The 21937-nt window shown below is 29.6% G+C and overlaps 1 protein-coding gene across 1 annotated transcript in view; it reads right to left on the minus strand.

Annotated features, from left to right (window-relative positions):
• Positions 1 to 21937, minus strand: part of LOC107449150 (hemicentin-1) — a 252775-nt gene that overhangs the window by 57188 nt on the left and 173650 nt on the right. The window contains exons 6-9 of the mRNA XM_087150194.1: positions 17971 to 18246; positions 16297 to 16560; positions 8299 to 8637; positions 1314 to 1568 (exon numbers count right to left, since the gene is read on the minus strand). Of these exons, the coding sequence (XP_087006320.1) occupies positions 1314 to 1568; positions 8299 to 8637; positions 16297 to 16560; positions 17971 to 18246 (1134 nt within the window). The remainder of the gene's footprint in view (positions 1 to 1313; positions 1569 to 8298; positions 8638 to 16296; positions 16561 to 17970; positions 18247 to 21937) is intronic.

Here is a 21937-nt window from a genome sequence, read left to right on the forward strand (position 1 = left end):
TAAGAGTAGTTCAGATTCTAAATTCATACAAAATTGAAACAAAACGTTTTTTAAAAAAAAGTAGAATGTGAAGTATTTCTATTGCACCTCATTGAGAACCAGCTGTGGACTTAATGACAATCTGCATTCACTCTCAGAAGTAGAATTCTAACTTTTGACAATTTCGCAATCGTTGACATATATTCGAAATCACGTAATCTGTGACCAAATGTGGAATTTCGTGCATATGATGAAAATGTTTCCTCAACTCGAAGCTTTATCGCCGGGCATTGTGGGAGATAATTAACTATAATGACGAAACTAGAACGAAGACTGAATCAGAAATGAAGAGATGGAACAATCCGGCCAGGCTGTATGATGATAAAGGAGCAAACTTTGAGCCAGGAATATTACGGGTTCGAATCCCACTTCGGGAAAGACTTTAATTTATCTCCCTGATCTATCTCTCCTTTTTTTGAAGCTTAGGTGACATTTATCCACCCCCATGCTGCCAAAGATGAACCCAGTGACTGTTCTGCCATCACCTCCTACATCAGAAAGCATCCACACGGTTTTTTATAAGTAGTCTGCGCAGACTATTTAAAAAGTGAACCGGTTGCGCGTTTGAACCCAAATTCTATTTTAAAAGTGACTGAGGAAAATTTATCAAATATATTTGAGAATTGAATCTGTAGTGGTAGACAAGTAAACAAGACAAACCGATCATATTCATAAATTTAACAAATTTTTAGACATATTTTCAGCCACTTTCTTATTTTTAGTAGATTTTCTATTGAAAGTCTCTTTCGTAAACTGGTTTACCTTCATAGTGGTCTGATCGAACTACCTAGAGCCGTGTGGATGTCTTTCAGTAATAGGAGGCGTTGGTTCTGCACGTAAAATGTCATCTTTTAACATAGTCTTCTCTGGGTAGCAAAATCGGTTTTCCCTGTTATTAGATAGGAAAATAGTGTATTGTTGAAAATCATTCTTCCGATTTCAACCATTTGCTAAATCGCCAGTGGGTAAAGTAATTATCAGAAAAGTTTGATACATTAGACACAGACAAGATTTTTTTTCTTTTTAAAAAAAAATAGAATGACGAAATATACATATATATTTTTAATTTTGTTGAAATATGTTTCTTCGAAGAAGTTGCCACAGTTATTTCATCATTTAGACAAAGTTTTTGCTCGGAGCATATACCAGGACATAGTACCGTCAGAATCGAAGAAATATTCGTGAAATTTGAGTATATATTTCTTAAAGTGTACTAATTTGACATACAAACATAAACTATTTATGAAAATATGATAATAATATCATAAACTTACGTAAGACGGTGATAGATACTGTAGCTCTCGAAATCCCATGGCGATTCATCACAACACAAGTGTAGTTACCACCCATAGCTCTGGACAAGGACGAATTGAATGAAAGGACGGGTCCACGAGCTACCATTTTTCCATCCACCTGCCATTCATAATCAGCCAACGGATGAGCCGATGCGCTACAGACCAGATCATCCAATATCTCTCCCTCCATAACCTCCAATCTAACTGCTGATATCTGGATGTTTTCTGGAGGATCTAGCAAAAAATAAAAATAGTTTATTTTATAAGTTTGATAAGTTTAAGTTCGTTTTAAGAAACGTAGGATCGATGATTTATTGAAAACGATTCATGAATTGAATTTATTTATAACGCGTCGAATCATAGTTATTGAATCTACTTATGATACATCGAATCATAGGTATTGAATCTATTTATAAAGGATCAAATCATTGCTATTGAATCTAATTATGATACACCGAATTATAGGTATGTCGTATAATGTAGAATTGTCAAGTTACTCTAAACCCTATCATTACTTAGCACGTCTAAATTTCTGTTTGGAAAATCCATCTTATATCAGGTTCAAGAAATATGGTAAATTGAAGCAAGGTGTTTCCGTACATAAAAAAACTAGTATTTTTATTAATCAAAACTATCTTAAATTTCTTAATACTACTATGTTTTCGTCAATTATTGTCATAATTTGAACTTGTTTAGGCCAAATATTATTTATTGTACTGAAATAATTTGGTGACGAAAGTAGCGTTCCAAACAAGTCTGTTACGTAGTTTTCAAAAATATACATAAGCAGATAAATAAAAGTACTAATTCAAATGCGTATGCTTAACCAAATGCCAATTTAAAAGTGCCTTTAGCACTGCTGAAGTCTAATGGTAGAGGAGTTACTTTGAAATTCTCATTCCTCATCACATGCCCTATAGCCATTTCAAGTTTTTCAAATATATCTTTTAATTTTCATTTATAAGTTAAATTTGATAACTATATCAAATTAAATATTTGATCTATGACAAAAGTATTTTGAAAGTTGTTTCTGCAGTTACAGATTATAATTAGAAAGCCAGTCCCATGCACCTTTAAACAAGTTTCTTTGCAGAAACCAAAACATATTTAATTTAATTGCCGGTTTCCTTATAATTCTCTTGGTGCTTTATGGGGCAAAGGAAAAAAAGGGGTGTGAATATTTTAAATTAGTTGAAACTAGCAATAAAATTTTTTCTTTTCTTTACATCAATTATACAAGTATTTCACGTTGATATGGGTCTCGTGCAATATTTATTTTCTTTCTTCTTAAAAGAAATCTAAAAAATGATACAGGAATTATTTCACTTATATGATTTATTTCTGAAAGTATTTTTTTGTTTGCAAATATTGACAAATAAAATGTTTTGTATTTATGTTTATTTATTTTTTAAGTAATACTAATTACTTTAAAAACATCCTGCACTTTGATACGGGATGCTATTTTCGAGATTGCTTTGTAGAGATATGAATTCTGAAATATTCTACAGTGTACATCATTTCAAATTACATCTTGAATTGTGGATCAAAATCATACTTTATAACAAATGCTGATTTCCTTGAATATCATATTTACATTTTCGTGAATAATGATATCATATTTACATTGCATACATGATACGATTGTTTTCCAAAAAATCTATCTATATTACTATAACTTTCCAATCATTAAGATATTTGAATAATTTGACAATAATATTACAATATAGTGGATCTGAGTTAAAAAGTTTGATATATAAATATAATGAAAGGTCAAAACATCATTATGATAATAAGAAGGCTATAAATGTCAGTTGGGACTTTACTTTAAAAAATTTATATTTTATGATATAGAAGTTACCAGACAAAAATAACCAAATTCTCAAGATTTTATGTTTGGTATAATTAAAACAAATTGAAACAAATATTTAACAAAACTATATTAAATTAAATATTTTATTTCTTTTAAATAAGTTTATCTAAAAGATCCTTTAAAATATTATGTTTACCACGAGAAGATTAGAAAAACATTTCTTATTTTGAAAGCAAGTATAAACCTTTTCAAGTATTCTTATTCCATCAAAAAGCTTAAACTTTTATGATGTGCCATTATTTCTCCCTGCATACTATGCGTCACAGTGTCGAAAGTTTAGGATTACAAATCATAGGATTTTCCAAAAATTATGAAGAAGGAATTAAAAAATAAAAGTTCTAAGACCGAACGTGCAGGAACATCTAAACGTTGCATTTCCAAACTTCTGAAAAAGAAATTCAATAGCGTCGGACTTCAAAGGAGCAATATATCCTTTGAAATATCTTTTTCCCCAGACTTACGCGTATTCAAAAGGCTACCAGGAGCGATTCAATGCATTTGGATTATCGGTAAGCATCCACGTCTTTCTGCTCAATGGATTAAAATCACGGGAAATAGTTTTAAAATTCTGTAAGGGACCTTTTAAGAAATATATATCCTTTACTTCTAATCTGTATTCAAGTTGAATATTCTCCATGATAGATAAATATAGAGCTTTATGTCAGACATTTTTCATGTATGCATCAGGTCGGTGAGAATTTTCTTTGGCATTTTTTTTAGATGAGTTTGTGTTAATAATGTTGAATTAAGAACATATTTTTTTTTAAAAATACTAGGGGGTGTCAGAAAAGTATATTTTATTTATATAATCAAACTTTGCATGGACTCATTCTTAGAAATGGAAACTCTTAACTATTCAGAAATTCTATAGTTTTTTTTCGTACTTTTTGAGATATTTTCTTACGAAATCAGCGATGTTTGATAAAACTTGATATTCAATTTGTTGGGAACTACCTTACCTCGTGTGTCATCGTGTTTGAGTTTCTGTTGGTAGACGTTATTGTGGAAAGTTTTCTATACTGTAACGCTTATCTTTCATGTAATTACATGGGAGAGATAATAAAGATTAAAAAATAAAACAATTGACCATGGTATAGCATTCTTTTCATTCATCCTGTCGCTTCGAGCCGTTTCGCTAAATATATTGTGCTGTGAAACATGATGATGGAACCCTTGCGAAATAGGCTTCGAGATTTCTGCTTTTGTCTATAACTGCGTATTTTCTCGCGCAAGATTTTTTTAAAATTAATGCCGCATTTTAAAATAATTTGTGCTTATTGATAATTTTACATTAAATCTTATGCGTTACATGAAGAGAAAAACTATGAAAACCTTCCACGGTTGATATTTGATATTTTTCCTAAGCACTGAAGTCATTGCAAGCCAAGTGCGGAATTCTTGTCGACCAACCATCACTCAGATTCGAACCCGGCTAACCTTACTATTATATTGCTGCAATCGAGTTTTTAAATGATTACAATACTACACCGTGATGGCTACGCAGATAGAGCACTCGCTTTCCTTTTGGATGAACCGGGTTCAAATCGCAGCTATAGGTAATCGATGAGAATTCGCACCCGACAGGCATTGATCACAGTGCTGACGTGAAATATCCTCGTTAGTTGACGGATCATTTGTTAGATTCCCCTTGCCATCAGGCTAACCGTGGGTGCTTTTTGGGTTTTTTTCCCTCCATATAACGCAAATGTGGCTTAGTTTTATCACAAAAGTCCTCCACAAATGTAAATTTTCCGGGAGTTCCCTTGTCTTAAGCATTTTGTTCAAAATTACAAGGCTGCGGATTGAGTTGAACATTGGTAATCGTAAACTCCAAATTAGGACGGCTTTTCAACGATGGTTCCAAAATAAAATTTAAAAATCACTCCCTATTTTGCTTCATTATATGCATTTTATTGAATCTTAGATAATCTACTATCAAAAAATTTGTTTGAAAGCATGAAGATTTCATGGTATTTTTTCCATCCATGTTTTCCTTAACATTAAATTTAATGTTTCAAATTATTTATGATTATTTGTATAAAAAAATTATCTTTCAAATAAGTAACGTTAATTCAAATTTAATCAAGAAAAAAAAGAGGATTTAAAGAATGTTCACTGTTTTAATATTTTTTCTGACTATCCAAGAGAATGACATATTTACCATCAAATGATTCCTTTAGATTGTGATTTGAACTCTGTGACATTAGCCCTATTTATTCAATAAATTATAATTTATTCTCATAGCCAAATAAAAAATATATATTTTCAAAGTTATATGATGATAAAAATCTTTATTTATTTAATTTTTCTTTTGATAGTGACAATGATCCAAATTTTTAGCAGAACAGTTTTAAACTTGATAGTTAGAATTTATCATATAATTCCCTATAAGGGCCATAAACCAATCTAACTAGCAAATTTACTTAAAAGAGCATCCATTAATTCAAAATTTAGCAACCAAACTTTCGCATCATTACTTTTAACTGTCAAGAAAAGTATAAGTTAAAATTCTTTTTCAATATGTTTAAATATCTTTATCTTATACCAATGATTATATTTGTGAAAAATAATGAAGTATAAAATATTTTCAATTAAATATTAAAATATTTCACTTGATCTCAATGATAATGAAAAAAAAAATTTTCGTAATGTTTTTTGTAAACATTTGTCGCAAAAAATGCCTATAAATATTCTTTTGCATATTTATTATTCATAACAAAACAAGTTTTACTGTTAATATAATTTAGATTTACTCTCATAAAAATGAGTTTACAGATTTCATAACGGTTGTTAATTAGTCTTCAAATCAAAATAATTCTTTCTACTATAAAATGCACCATACATTTATTTTAATTTGAATTTATTCTTTTCAAACTTTTTCAGGTCTTTCAACAGTGATTATGTTAGATTTACCAAAACATAGGCTGAAAATAGGTTTTTCATTATTCAATAATTATCTTATTCATTTTCTTATTTATTTGTATTTTATATTTCTTTGTTCTCATTATTCCAATTTTCATTATTTATATTACAAGGCACTTCCTTAGATAAATGAAAATAAATGAAATGAAGAAAAATAACAATTGAATTTAATTTTCATAAATCTTTTGCAATATCTCGAGAGCAATATCTTTGCATTAGAGCGTTATAACAAAAGAAGTTTTAATCAAAATTCTTTAATTTGTTTACTTCCGAGTTCTTTAGTTTTAACTGTAAAAAATTTTAAAACTCTGAAAAAGATTCAATTGCTTAGAAAAATAAAAAAATAAGTTAAATTTGGTTATGAATGCATTAGTTACGATTAAAAACACAACTTTTATAGTTCAAAACTATAAAATATGGTTAACATTCTACAAGGAAGTATGCTATACAATTTTTTTACATTTCAACATCTTCATTTCTGTAAACGTATTTTTAAATTTTTATGTCCTTTTGAAAAAAAGAAATATTTTAATTTTGTTAGATATATAATAATTCTTAGAGTTTTATTTCAAGTTGAATGAAAAATATCCGAAATAGTAAGGTGGTCATGCATTTTTACAACTTGATAAGAAGCATATATTAAAAACATCTCTCTAAAAAAAATCAAAAAAAAATTTATGAATAAAAAATTAATTTCGTAATTTTAATTATTTTAGTCATAATTTTTAATATTTTCTCGTATTAAGTTTGTTTCTGTAATGTTTTAATAATAATTGCATAATTTTAAATAGTGATTACGTTTTAACAATATCAAAGATTTCTAAGTAATTTAGTCTAAAGCCTGGAATATTTCATTAAAGTAAAAATTCTTTTTCAGAATCTCATAAGTTTTAAGATTTTAATGGGGTTTTGTAACAATTTACTGCATGATAAATATATTGATTCATTTTTACTTTTTTAAAGGAGTTTATAATAGCGTAATCTCAATTTTGGAATACTTTTTTTCGAAAATATAGAACATCCACTAATAAAAATGACCTCGTTGACCTATTTGATTAGTAATTGTTCTCTAAAAATTTTTTGCCAAGAAGTATACAGTAATTTAATTTTTAAATTGAAAATGCGTAAAAAATGTATATAGATCTCGATAACACTTCAATACTTATTGCATTTGCAACAATTTCTGGGAGGTGGAAAAAATCTAAACACTCTACACTTTATTTTAAAAGAGCTATTTGTTTTTAAAAAAAATATCTTTTCTTAGTGCAACTGTAGTATTGTAAAAAAGAATACTGATTGAAATAACATGGTTTTATTTGTGTGAATCATGTTCAACAGTAAATAGGTCATATAAATGGTCTCACTTTTGTCTTATATTACAAAAAAATGGTATTTAATGCTTTTCTTTTCAAAAAAATTAGAACACCTGCCGTTCTAAAGAAAACTAAGCATTTATCTCTTACAAAGTGTTTATTGCTAATCAATACAACGTAAGTTTTATTTATCGCAGCTTAAATAAAATATATTTTTATTTAGATTTACATAGATTAATCTATATTTGCTCTTCGTTTTACTTTAACTTTCAATTATAGTTTTAGAAACTTTTAGAAATACTTTTAGAAATAAGATACTTATCACGTTACACTTTTATAAGTTATACTTGTAAAAATTAAATACTTTTTTAAGAAAAAAATATTTTCATTAGTGCAACTGTAGTATTGTAGAAAATAATACTAAATGGAATAACATAATATTAATTGCGCTGATTATATGTAAACATTAAATGAAATTTAGCAATGGCTTACCTTTAACTTATGTCAGAAAGAAAACTGCATTTATTACTTTCCTTCAAAAATATTGAGCACCCGGCATTAAAAACGAATTTGATTAACAATTGTTCACCAAATGGTTGCTGCTAAATAGTAGTAAGTAATAAGGCTTCTTACTTATCATCACGTAAATAAAATATAAGCTTCATTTAGATTTCAATAACATTTTAATGTATATTGAGTTTCGTTTGCAATAATTGGCAAGGGTAGGGTGAAGAAATATATAACTGTTTCAAAGTTTAGTGCAACTGCAATGTTGCAGAAAAGGAATAACATGAATTTAATCGCATTGATTACATGTCAACATTAAATAAGACTTAGAAATGGCTGACGTTTGACTTACATTCCACTCGAAATGCCATTGTACTAGACACTCCAGCCCCAATCTCGTTCCCCGAACTCCTGCAGGTAAAGGTAGCATAATCGAAGCTGTTGACAGGCAGCAAGCTCATATTCCAGGTAAGCACTGAACTAATGGAAGTGAAGAGGTTTCTCCTGGGATCTGGTCGGTGATGGGACAGCTTGCTCTCGAACACGATCGAATCTCTCAGGCTCTCGTTATTCCTCAACCACTCTAATTCACAGAGTGGATGACACTCTACGTGGCAGGACAGTTGGACGTTGGTGGTATTTCGAAGGACACCACCTTTTTCTGGTAGTTTGCGAACGAAGGATGGTGGTGCTGCAAAACATTACAACGTTTAGCGCTGTTACCATAAGAAATAGTGAAAAAGTTGTAAAAAGACAAATATGTCGTTTGAAAAGTTATTGTTTACTTAGTTTCGAAATCATTATTGGGAAGTAATTTCGTCTATAATAATAAAGGTTTTAACTAATAATTAAAATCAGATAATTTTGAATTATAATTAAATTTAAAATTATTTGATTTTAATTATTTATGAAAGATTTTAGCTTCTTAATTGAATAATTGATACACATATGTGATAGGACCAGAATCCAGAATACGTAATTTGAGATAAATTTATTAAGGTAAGCAGGTGCTCATTTACGCGACTTTCACGTTATTTGTGTCCTTTCTAAGTTTATGTACATTGTTAAAGTTTGGCGTAGTATAGCCGATGTCGGGTTGTATGAAGCATATAACTCAAAATTTAAATCTTGTAGTTGGTATCTGCAAATGTGGAACATTTCACGCTTGGAGTTAAATCTAAAATTGATCTGGTTTTTTGTCATAGAAATGATGCAGTACAAATATTTTGGACAGTCTTATTATGTAAATACAATCTATAACAAAAAAATCGACGCAACAAGAAGCAATCATCCGATTGCTTTGAAATTTCGTATGCATGAATGTTTTGAACAGATATGGCTGGAATGATGCCGACTGGGGGAGTATAGTCTTTAGCGACGAATCCCGCTTCCAACTGTGTCCTGACGATCATCGAAGACGTGTTTGGAGACTCACAGGGCAGAAGGGGGATCCTGCCTTCACTATTGCACGCCTCACCGGTCTTCAACAAGGCATTATGGTCTGGGGTGCCATTTCCTTTGAAAGCCGAACCCCTTTGGTCGTCATTAGAGATACACTTACTGCATAGCGGTACGTCCACGGCATCCTAAGACCTGTTTTGCTACCGTTCCTTTTGTAGCGCCCTGGGCTGGTTTTTCAGCAGAACAATGCCAGACCACATACGGAACGTGTAGCTACGAACTGTCTGCAACCTTGTCTAACTCTTCCTTGGCCTGCCAGATCACCAGATCTCTCTCCCATCGAGCATGCCTGGGATATGATGGGAAGGCGATTGCATCTGGCACGGAATGTTGATGACCTACTCGTTCGACAATTGGATGGAATTTGGCAGGAAATACCGCAAGAGACCATCCGGGAGCTTCATCGGTCTATGCCACGCCGTGTGGCAGCTTGTATACAGGCGAGAGGCGGGTCAACGCCTTATTGAACTTGTTACTGTAACTCTGCAATAAATTATTCAATTGTTCTGAAATTTTAATCATTTACTATTTTGTACATTGTCTTCCTATCCACCAATTTTCGTTTCAATCGAACTACTCCTTCTTGGTGCGTCGAATTTTTTGTTATAGAGTGTAGATTTCGAAATAATTGATAAAGAAGTTGATAAACTAATTTCTATTAAGCAATATTTTTTTACAAGCAATAATTTTTTTAAAACGCTTAATGATTTTGTGTGCAATTTTGAAACTTGCATACACAGATTTAAATATTTTTTATTTAAAGAAAATTGATAAAAAATTTAATTTTTTTTATCTGAAGCCCTTTTAAGAAAATTTTAATTAAAGTAAAAAAATATTACTTTTTATCGGTCTCAATGATGATTATACGTAATATATATGTGTACATTTGAATCATTTCTTATATATTTTATTTACCTACAATTATATAAAGTTTATAATATTTCTGACTGATTTCCTTAATATATATATATATATATATATATATATATATATATATATATATATATAAATAAATATTATGTGCGTGTAATTTTATCATCAATTTATCAACTATCTTTATAGTATCATCAATTATTTCATAGAATATTCTATTCTATAAATCTTTTATAAAATTTATCAAATAAAATTGTCAAGACTGTAACAATGATTTATTTAGATAAAAAAAATTACTGTCACGCGATGATTAATCTATACACATACAAAACAAATATATTCTTCTTGCAAGAACATTTAATTTAATAATGCAGACGATATAGATGCAACCTGAGAATTCCCATCCAACAAAATACAAGTATATAAATTCTACATCGCAAAGAAACAAACTTACTAAAAGTAATTATTATTTCCAGCAATTTGGTGACCTACTGTATTTCAAAATAATTACAACACTGAAGCAATTACTGATTTTGTACAAAATTGTAAGTATGGAATGAAATGTTTATTAATAATTGCTTTACTAATTGAAGTTACCCCAATTAGGTTGCTCGAGTGATAAAGTAATTGCTATTAATCATTAACCATAGCAAAATACTTGGATAAACAAATAGTTATCATAATCATGATCACCTTTTTGAGGTCAGCTAATTAACTAAATTTTCCTCTATTCTTCAATTAATTTTCCGTGATTATAATAGTATGAATAAAATCTTCGTAAAGAAACTTATCTTCTACAAACAGAACAATTGAAAAATTTTTCATGCGTCATGTGTTCAAACATATAACATATAAAGCTTATGTAATATAAATATATTAATGAAGGTGTTTTGAATAAATTAAAATTAATGGCTTATAATATATATATATATATATATATATATATATATATATATATATATATATATATACACCCTAGCAACAATTTTACATTGGCCACAGTTAGGCTCAAAATTGGCAAATATGGGTACCATAAGAACATGCACCGAGGGATCAATACTGGGATGTCTAAATTTTTCAATATTGGTCCTAGAATGACTTTGAATATTGGAGCAAGATTCATTTCTATCTAGGACCAATATTGAAAAATCTAGACCTCCTAATGTTTACCCTACATTATAAATCTATAAAGGACCTACTTAAAAAATGATAGTGGTCCATTATTGAAAGTTATTCTCGGACCAATGTTGAAAATATATAGACATTCCAATATTGGCTTGTAGATTGCTGTTTGAGTCACGCGTGTTCAGATCACACCCATATGCGGCTAGGCTAAAAGACCCCGTTGTGTCTGATCTAGACTGAGTGGCAACAGCACGAAGAGTCGATGTCGCAGTTACAAATTGCAAGTCTATTACTAACAGTGTTCCATCTATTAAAGTACGCGTATACCTATGGGGGTGGTTGTTTCTGTCGAGATACACGAGTTCAGATCACGCACGAAAGTCACCTATGTTGAATGTTTGTTGCAGCCTTCTTAGGGCTAAGTTACCGACAATGTCAACCTTCATCTATTGTGAGGTAACTCAAGATAGAATCTAGTTAACATATTTTATATACTAATAAACTGGAATTTAAAAGTTGTAGTGGTAGTTACGCTACAGGCTCCATATTGTAACCCTACAAGGTTTCTATATAGAAATTAACAATGGTCCTTTGTTCAAAACCATTCGAGGAAAAATATAAAAAGTTTTAGACTTCTCAGTAGTAGCCTTATATGGTAAACCTATAAAGATTCTACATACAAATAAATATTTGTTCAGAACATTAATCCATTTTTGGACCTATTATTATAAAACTTATACACCTCAATCTCTGACCGATATCGAAAGCCATTCTAAGACCATTGTCCAGAAATATGTAAGACCATTTTAGACATGTAAATAAGGACTAGTTTTGTATTTACGTCTATTGAAACTGGAGCGGCTTTAAATATCTTAATAATGTTTCCATTCCATATCTAGTTTATTTAAATAAGTGATTTATAACACAGACAAATCTACCTATAACAGATTTTTCTTTTTTACTCACATTCACAAGACATTTTTGATTTTTTCACAATAGTTCAAGTACAGTATAACCATTTACCTTTTGAAAAGAAATATTTTTTCTTTGTTTATCTATTGAACTTCTGATAGTTCCTATAAAATTTTCGAAGAAGTGCACAAGAATGAAAGAAAACTTTTGTTAAGCATTATTTATTATGAAATAAGAAAACCACTGCGTAAATACTTTTTCTTAAAACTCTCAGTTAATCCAAATGTCTTGAAAATTAATAAATTTATAGAGCATTTATACACACATATTTTAAAAAGGAAGAAAAAATAGCTTTTACTCATTATACGGCTTTTGGGGGTAATTTCTGGCGTAGAAAATTATGAGATAAAAGGGGCCTTAAAAATTTATTCTTATGATTGCAATATATCAGAAAAATAGATTGAGAAAAGCATTTATTTTTTTCTTTCGAGGTTTTATTTAGCGAAGATAAAATATCAGATTAATCGGATAATTTTAAATAGGGTCTACATTGGATGAATAACGTCCTTAAAACATCGGTTCAGTCGTAAACTTCTATATCGAACGGACATAGGCTGAATAACGGCTATAAAATATCGGGTGAACTTAACAAAACTGTATAGGGCCAATTATTGGATAAATAAGAGCAATAAATTATCGGATCAATTGAGCAATTCTAAATAGGTAAAATAAAGCAAGATATATGTATATATATATATATATATATATATATATATATATATATATATATATATATATATATATATATATATATATTATATCAAGGAATATATTGGACGTAAACAATATTTTTACAGTTATGGAGGGAATAGCTAAACGCCATAGCTGCTGATTTTGCTTAATAACAAGCCATACTTTAAATTATTTCTCAGAAAAATGAAAAATATAAAACCTCATTATTGAAAAATAAAAAGGTCAAAATTATATACTGTAATATTTTTAAAGATACATACATTTATTATATTTTAAAGATACATTTTTAAGGACATATTTGAATAGTTAAGTTTTTAAGTTATGTGAAAAAACAAAATTGCTGACACATTTCCCTGATATTATTAATAAGTGAAATTATTAATTAGTGAATAATAAATTATTAATAAGTAAAATCTGCCAAATTATGTTTTTCATATGACGTTACGTTTACATTTTTCTTTTTTGCTTTTCTTAGTTTAGTTTATTAGATGCAGAACTAGAGTAGTATGTCCTGGAGAATAACACTAATATTACTGCTTCTGTTGCTGATAAGTGATATAAAGTTTTATACTAATTGAATACATCGCGAAATATCAAATTATAACGAAAAAATACTGTTATTCCACAGTAGATCCTTAAGCCACGAGGAAAGTAATTTAAACAATTTAGTTTTTTTAAAAACAAATTTAATCACTATATATTTGTGAACATATAAATTGCGTCAGTCAAAACTATAAAAATCCTGCTTCAAAATCACTTTTTACAGCTTCACTAGTTTTCCAGCAGATATATTTAAACTATATTCATATAACAACAACAACATATTCATTAATTGAATAAATCAACAAAACATGAAATTTTTCTATGGTTATTTTCTTTTCCATAAACAAACAGTTAAGTTAAAATTTATTGAAAAGCAAACAATACCATTACATACCAAACATGTCCAAAATAAAGAATTTTCAACTTTCTTTTGTTACGCTTCTCAAAGTTTATTTAAACTGAAATACTGATTTTTTTTTTCATTAAACAAAATAAAATTCTGCATAATTATAAGCTTACATGTTTATCCTTAATAATCACATTTATAACTACTAATTTGAAATAAATCCTTGTAAGGAATGACTCAAAATGACGTCTTTAAATACAATCTTCATGGAAAATAAGACTTAAAATAAGAAAAAAGGAACATCGGAATGTATTTAATCATTTGAAATAGAAAAGTTCACAGCAAATGTTGTTACCAAATGACTTTATCTTTGATGCGATTTCTGACAACCTTTTGAATCCTCTTGGCGAGAAAATATAAGCTTTTAATCCTAAAAGAGTAATCTTCTAGGATCAAAGCGTCACTTATTACAACTGAACCCATAATTTGCTGTAATATCCACTTCCATCGATATTGAAGCATCGCTTATGAGACTAATAAATAATCAGGGGGTGCATAATTACGTTCCATGGCGGCTAAAATATTAGCCATTTTGATAAAATGGGTTTTAAATCTAAAAGACTGAGATCACATTTTTTTAAAAAGAAGGAGGGCTTATGAGTAAGTTTAAAACTCGTCTGGTATAAACAAATTATGCTAAATAACATTAATTACTTTACTGATAAATATAAAAAAGACATTTTCATGAAAATAAATATAAAAGCAAATTATTTTTAAGTTATTTATAAACAGTGCAAGATTTGCACAAATATAGTGGAATAACCTAAATATCAAATGTTTGAAGGGTAATGTTAAAAGTTCAATAAAAACATTAGTTTTGGTAAAAGTAAAAGCATCTGAAGCATTATTTTTATATTATATTTTTAAAAATACATAATCGCTATTTAAATTCTTTCAAATTAGTACTGTCTTATTATTATTTTTGAGGGGATTTCTGATACTATTTATTTTTATTTAGAATGGAATATTTTTCTTAATCTAGGAAAAAGAGTAAACAACACTTATAGAACTGTAATTTTTTAAGTAACTAGAATAATTAATATATATCGAATAAAATAGTGATTTTAATAATTATTCTATAATAAAATTTATATGACATCGTAAGGGATAAAGCGTCAGTGTGTTGTTGCTCCATTTTCACAAAAAACCTTCATCCTATCTCTGTCAAGTAGTAACGTAGCACTTCATTAGCGTACTATGTTAATACTTCCTTTAATCTCTGGCCTAATTAAGTACTTATTTAATAAAAAGAAGAATATAGCTGAAATTTAAATAATATTAATTTGTTAGTAAGATATTAACATAGTTTTTATTTTTATTGATGCTTTAAACTCATATCTGTATTATTCCATTTTCTTTTGCAAGTATAGATAATGCAGTCTCATTTTTTTCATAAATATTAAAATATTGCACCAAATCCACAAATATTTTTACGCTGTTTATTGACGATATGAAGTCACATGTCGCAGTTATTTTTTCTTCAAAATATTAATAAGTATGTTATAGATATCAACACCTTAGGTCTGACATTTTAGAATTGCTGTCGTAATTTAAACGTAACAATATCAACTTCATCGGTGTGAATTTACTTGAAACTAGTTTATTTATATTTGTTTTTAATTTTCTTTTTATGATTTATTGCGTAACAATAAGAACTTAAACTTTATCATAAATCATGTAACTTTTTCAAGTTATCTCTTCAAATGCATTTTCTCAATTTTAAGGAAAACTATAATTAGTTTTTTTTTCCTTTTTTATATTTTTCTACCAAGTAATATCTCTTGTTTATCAATTTATAATAAACAAAAAAAAATTCAAAAAATTAAAATTATTTTTCTTCTTTTTATGACCTATTTTAACAACTATCGATTATTGTATTTAATGTTTTACCGCGAGATAAGGATTGGTAAATTGATTACTTTAGAATAAATGATGTCTGCGTGCCATACAACATGCAAGCCTCATCCGTAGTATTAATCAACTACAAATGCATTAATAACATTATACCCAAATCTAGCAATCACTCGAAACTCTGCTCTATTTGCGATTGACAAGAGAAACGAGGCCAGACAGGTACGCTTCCTAAATCCCAAAACTCAGTCCCGGAAACAGGATCCGTGTCAAGCACATACTATAGATGTAATTGATGCGGGTGATCTATTAGTTCGAGTGATTGCCCAATCCATTGGTGCACCCAATTGACAGGACACACTAACATATACGTGCTGAGATGACAAACACATAGAAATTGTAAATTGAATGGCTGTGAACACAAACCTACGGCAGATAGAACAAAGTGGGATGGTGGACCTGGACCAATATCGTTGACAGCGGCACAAGAATAATTCCCTTGAGTCGCGACGGTGACTGGCTTCAAGAGGAGTAAGGGCCCTGTTTCATTCAAGATCTGGTTACCTTTGTGCCACTCAAACATTGAAGATGTTGGATGACCCAGATCCAAGACTCTGCATTCTAGTGTAACCGATCTTCCCTTCACTGCTAAATCTTGCTGCTGGAAAATGGTTGAAGGACCCGGAGTGACTGAAATTTTATAAAGTAGAAAAAAAACTGAATAAATGGCACATAATTTTGTATTTATAACAAAATGTTGTTTTAAAAGTACATTAAAATTTTTTTTGCGGAAAAATAGGGTAGTTTTGAATATGTACTAGCTATTAAACAAAAATATTTACACAGTTTAATGGAATTGTAAATTTCAAATGCTTTATAGTTTAAGTTCTTTAGGATGTAATATAAATATAAAAAATAGTAAATGATCAGTAGATATTAATTTTAGGATATCTTTGCTTAAATTAGTTAATTTTATACCGTGAGAGTTAAGTGAAGAATGTTGCAAGTAACATTTTTTTTTTATATTAATTGGAATTTTATAAAAATAATAGAGAAAAATATAATAAGAACTGTAAAAAATTTAATATACTAAAAAAGAAATTTAAAAATTTAATACCCAAGAAATCTTAAATTTTCGAAAAAAATTTTCACTTTGTCCTCAACTAAGCATTTCTAACTTTTCTTCTCATAATTATTTCTCTACTGCCACTCATTATTAGAGATTATGAAAAATTGAAGCAACCAAATTTTCAATTAACTCTCATTTAGTGCACGTGGCACGTGAATACGTGGCAGGCTTCCGCATAGTTTTTCATAACATATTATCCTACAAGAGTTTCCTAACAGAGCTGGGTGCTTAACGTTTTTGAGAACTACGTGCACATTTATACATATTATCACCGATAATGTCCACTTATACCGCTTTCTGTCCAGTTTCAAGGAGAGGGGGATTTCCAGTCGAAGAGCTTTTTTTCTCAGGTTCTGGTTACCGCAGATATTTCATTTGAAATGCTGAGTCTGTAAATTTATGAAATCAAAATTTTTAGTATTTTTGTTATTCTCTTAAGATTTAAAATATCAAAACTGTATATGTATATTTATGTACGTTATGACCTACAGCGTCCAATCATACCACTTTCAGTCCAGTTTCACTGGTAGGGAAATTTCCAGCATTGGCTCATTTGCACTAGTTCCAAACACAACATTCATAACGTTGTATCTGCAATTTTTTTATTAAAATGCTCTGTATTTTTGCAATCCCCTTATTGGTAAAGTGTCCTTGACGTCAGACTGACTGTGAGAGGTTTCAGTGGTTTTCCTTTCTATAGAACTTCGCAGTTCCATTATAAAGTCCTCTACGAAGGCAAATCTGTCCCATTACTTGGTCAGATATTCCCTTGCCTTCTGAATTGGGTTCACAATTGCAAGGCTACGGAGTTGAACATTAGTGGTCGTAAACCCGAAATTGGGTAGGCTGCTCAGTCTCGGTTATAAAATAAAATAAAATCAACCTAATTATATTGAAAATCGAAAAACATTAAAACGCAAAGTCTGTTAGATTGGAATTTTTTTTTTAAAAAAGGAATTTCATTTACTCACAGTGTACAATTAACTCTTCAGATTTTGGGCGGTGGCTCCATCCTGCAGCGTTCAGTCCTTCGCATGAATAATTGCCTCCATGATGCCGAGATGCATGCCTTATCTGTAAAACAGATTCAGTAGTTTCGTTTACCAACTCATTGTTTCTGTACCACCGGACAGATGTGAAATTACGTGGATTTCCATCGATTGCTTCGCATGTTAAACTAACAGCAGAGTTTTCACCTCCTTCAGAGACCATAGATGACGAAATCTTCAACCTTACAATTTGGGGATCTAAGAATAAAAAATATACTTTGAAAAAGGAGCAAATAAAAATCAAAACTGTGAGACCTGTTCAAAAAGCACTCTAACATAATATCTGATAATATATATTGGTGTTGAACTTCATATTATGCCTTCGACGCAAACTTTTTATTAAACGTAATTGTCTTCCTTATTTTGTATTAATTTAGGACAAAATAAGTAAAGAATATTATAGTTAGCACTTTAATAATTTATGGTTATGAAATACAGCATGAAACACAGGAGTCTTTTTCTGCCTTAGAAGTAAAATCTTCCAAACACGGCTAACATCCAAATAATATTTTTTTCCTTCAAATTAGCACTTATTTTGATGTAAGAGAAGCAGTAATTCATGATTTATATTTATTTAACTTATAAAATGACTTTTTGATAAATTTTTGAATAGGAATAAAAAACTCATACTACTTTCTTTGCATTTCATATTTTAGTATAAATATAGTTCCGATAATATAAAAGATTTCTTTAGGGTTTTTTTCTGACTGATATTTATTATTAAAAAATACCAAATTTTTTTCTTCTTGTAATTAGGGAGTCAGGAAAAATGCATAATAGTCACAGTAGTGTCTTATCTGCGTCAAATGGATAAAGGTTCACTAGAACGTGCTTCATAACATATGTTCTACGGCTGTACCGTCGCCTCTTTGATAAAATTTTACATCTTTATCTGTCTGGTATCCATTGCTTCGTTTCTAAATATTTTTTTTTTACTTTTTATAAAATTTTGAGGATTGTTTACAGTGGAGAATATTAAAATCAAAATTAAATGCTGTGATATTTTCTACTCTCTCTGTCTTTTTTTCATAAAATGAAAATCTAAATACTTTTATTTCCAAGCGTTTACAATTAAACGTCCTAACGTGGTATGATTCTGGAAAAATAAGTTGAGCTTAGGCAAAAATTTATGTCCACAAATAGTAGTCCACTATCTGAATTATTTTACATGCCAATACAAAGTATGGTATGAAAAAAAATCTTATGAGTGGCACATAATATAATTTAAGTACAAATGGCACACACAATATCAAATTCAAGAGTGTCTTCATCACTGAAAAATGAAGTGAAAATTATCCCTTTGACGGGAAAAGCCGAGATAGGCCATTTTCACAAAAGGTGTCTCTCTCAAAGAACGTTGCATCTTTTACTGGAGAATCGATGATTTCATTCTTGATGCTTACTTGCCAAGATGCATTTGCTGCTAAAGTTTGTTATTTTATATGTATTTAATTTGGCGCCAGTTTCCATTTTTGCTGCTATAAATATAATTCAGCTACTAGGCATTTTAATTTGAATAATATTTCGAGTTCAACTTTATGTAGTATATAAATTAATTTTATGGTTCCCACCTGCTTTTATCTTTATTTGCATCATTTGTTTACATTCCAATTTTTTTCATTATTAAATCTTTTTAGCTTTTATCTTTAGAACAATAATAAAGTGTAATTGCTTGCAACCTTAATAAGATAATAATTTGAGCCATGTTCCAATCAAAATGAGCTATATTAGATAATCAAGTACAAGAAGACGCTATACCATTAGAGAAATTTTGTCCCGCAGTGGACTGGTCGTTAAGACATGGTTCCCAGCAGATCACCGAAGTCAAGCATCACTGGCTACGGTCAGTGTGAGGGTGGGTGACCACTTGGATCAGTCTACGTAGGGACCGAGGGTGTGCGGTATGGGTCCTCGTTGAACTGTGCTACCGTAAAGTGCTCGACTTCGCGCGCAGGTCGTCGGGCTATCGAAACGGGGGTGCCATCCCCTCCGCAGAGGATCAAAATTGTGATGGCATGTCTTCGGATCATCCTCCGGGATGTTTCCCAGACCGTCGCCAATAGCCCATTGTGCAGCTCTAGTGCGACGTAAATTAACAACAACAATAGAGACATTTTTCATTGCAAATTCTCTTTCACTTCCATAACTAATTTAAAATTTAAAGTATAGAAAGAAGTGAGTTTAAGCGAATATAGAGTAAGCCTTGAAATGTCAAATACTGAAAATAAATTTCAAAATATCAAAAAGTTAACAAAGTATTGGAGCGCAAAACTTTCCCATCGTGTAATCCAAAGACCTTATCGTACTATCGTAATATATAGATAATTAATATCGTACCATTTGTTTTCATTTCAAAATTTTTAAAATATTTTTTTTAAAACTTTTCCATCCCTGAAATTTTATATTATTAATGACAGTGAAAGAGAATTTGTGATGAAAATTTTCTCCTGTCGTACAGCGTCCTCTTAAGAAGGATTAAATTTCCTACTAAAATGGTACGGCTTGACATTTTATAAAGGTTCCAAAACTGAGTTTTACAAAATTATGGTTCCTTACATTGCATATAAATTAGATTACTAATAGTTTCTGGGATAATTTTAAATTATTTCACCGCTTAAACGACTCATTTATTTTTACATTTCTATGACTTTGACAACACCAAACTTCGTAAAAAAATACTTCATCAATATAAAAATATAAAAAATGTGCAGAGCGTTGATATCTAATCCGATTAAGATAGTTTGGGGAAACTATTCGAAAGTTTTCATAGACAGCATAACAAAGCGCTGCGATGGTATTTCCTCATTATTTACCTTTTGACTGATTAGAGGACCGGCGCCTGTAACCTGAGATCGATTAATCTTCAAGCGTGGAGATTTCTTTTTCCTCTGAAAAAACTATCTTTTTTTTTTAACGAAACAGTTTTCCTCAATAAACTGTAACTTGATAACAGAAGTGCTGAAAAAGTTTTATCTGACCAAAAAATGAGAAATTTCGATGTTAAAGTGTTTAAAAAATATTTTATCATTTAAAAAGTCATTTATTATAGATATCTACTTAAGATGTTTCTGAGAAAGATAATTTAAGAGTTCACAGTGTTAATAAAACGTAATTAATGAGCCTTTAATTTTTTTTTCATTCTCGTTTAGGAAATTAGCACCTAAACTGTTACAAGTTTGCATTTATTACACAAAATTAAATCAACACCAGGAAATTAATTATATTTGTCAATGAAACTATAAGTTTTTTCCAATGTAGAAATTTCGATAAAACCGTACAAGTAATTATAGATTCATTTTGACTATAAAGTAACTGAGCAACATATTTTAAAATAAATCTAAATAATATTGGAGAAATATTTTTTTCTCTTTTTGTATTCAAGAGCTATATTTAAGTCATTTCAGCAATAAAGATAAGCCACTAAGTCATTTTTGCTATACAGATTTACTTAAGTTTTTTTTCTTTAAATCTTCCGAATATATCAAAATGATCTATTCTATGCCATTAGCTCAATTTTATTTTTACAACTTAAGGTATATTATTAAATTATTTCATTCATTTGTGATTTCAAATATCTTTTCTAAATACTTAAAACCTAGATAAAAAGAAGCTTTAGATTGATTAATCTAGCTATGGAACTATAAGAGAGTTTATATCTTTTTGATTTCATCCTTTCAAATTTCTTGATACTAGAACAGTTTTCTCAGAAATTAAGTGAGATAGAAAGTTTGAAGTGAAGATCTTTTAAATACCTAGTAGGAGTTTTAGCCAAGCATGCCTTCTTTTTGGTGCAGTGACATATATACCCCCAGTTGATTTAGGCTATTTTTACAGGTCTTAATTGGTTGCTTACCTTGATACCAAGTAATAAATTACAGAGCTATATATC

The sequence above is a fragment of the Parasteatoda tepidariorum genome, chromosome 8 (genome assembly GCF_982258835.1).
Source record: "Parasteatoda tepidariorum strain Cologne lab strain chromosome 8, Ptep-v5.0, whole genome shotgun sequence".
NCBI lineage: Eukaryota > Metazoa > Arthropoda > Arachnida > Araneae > Theridiidae > Parasteatoda > Parasteatoda tepidariorum.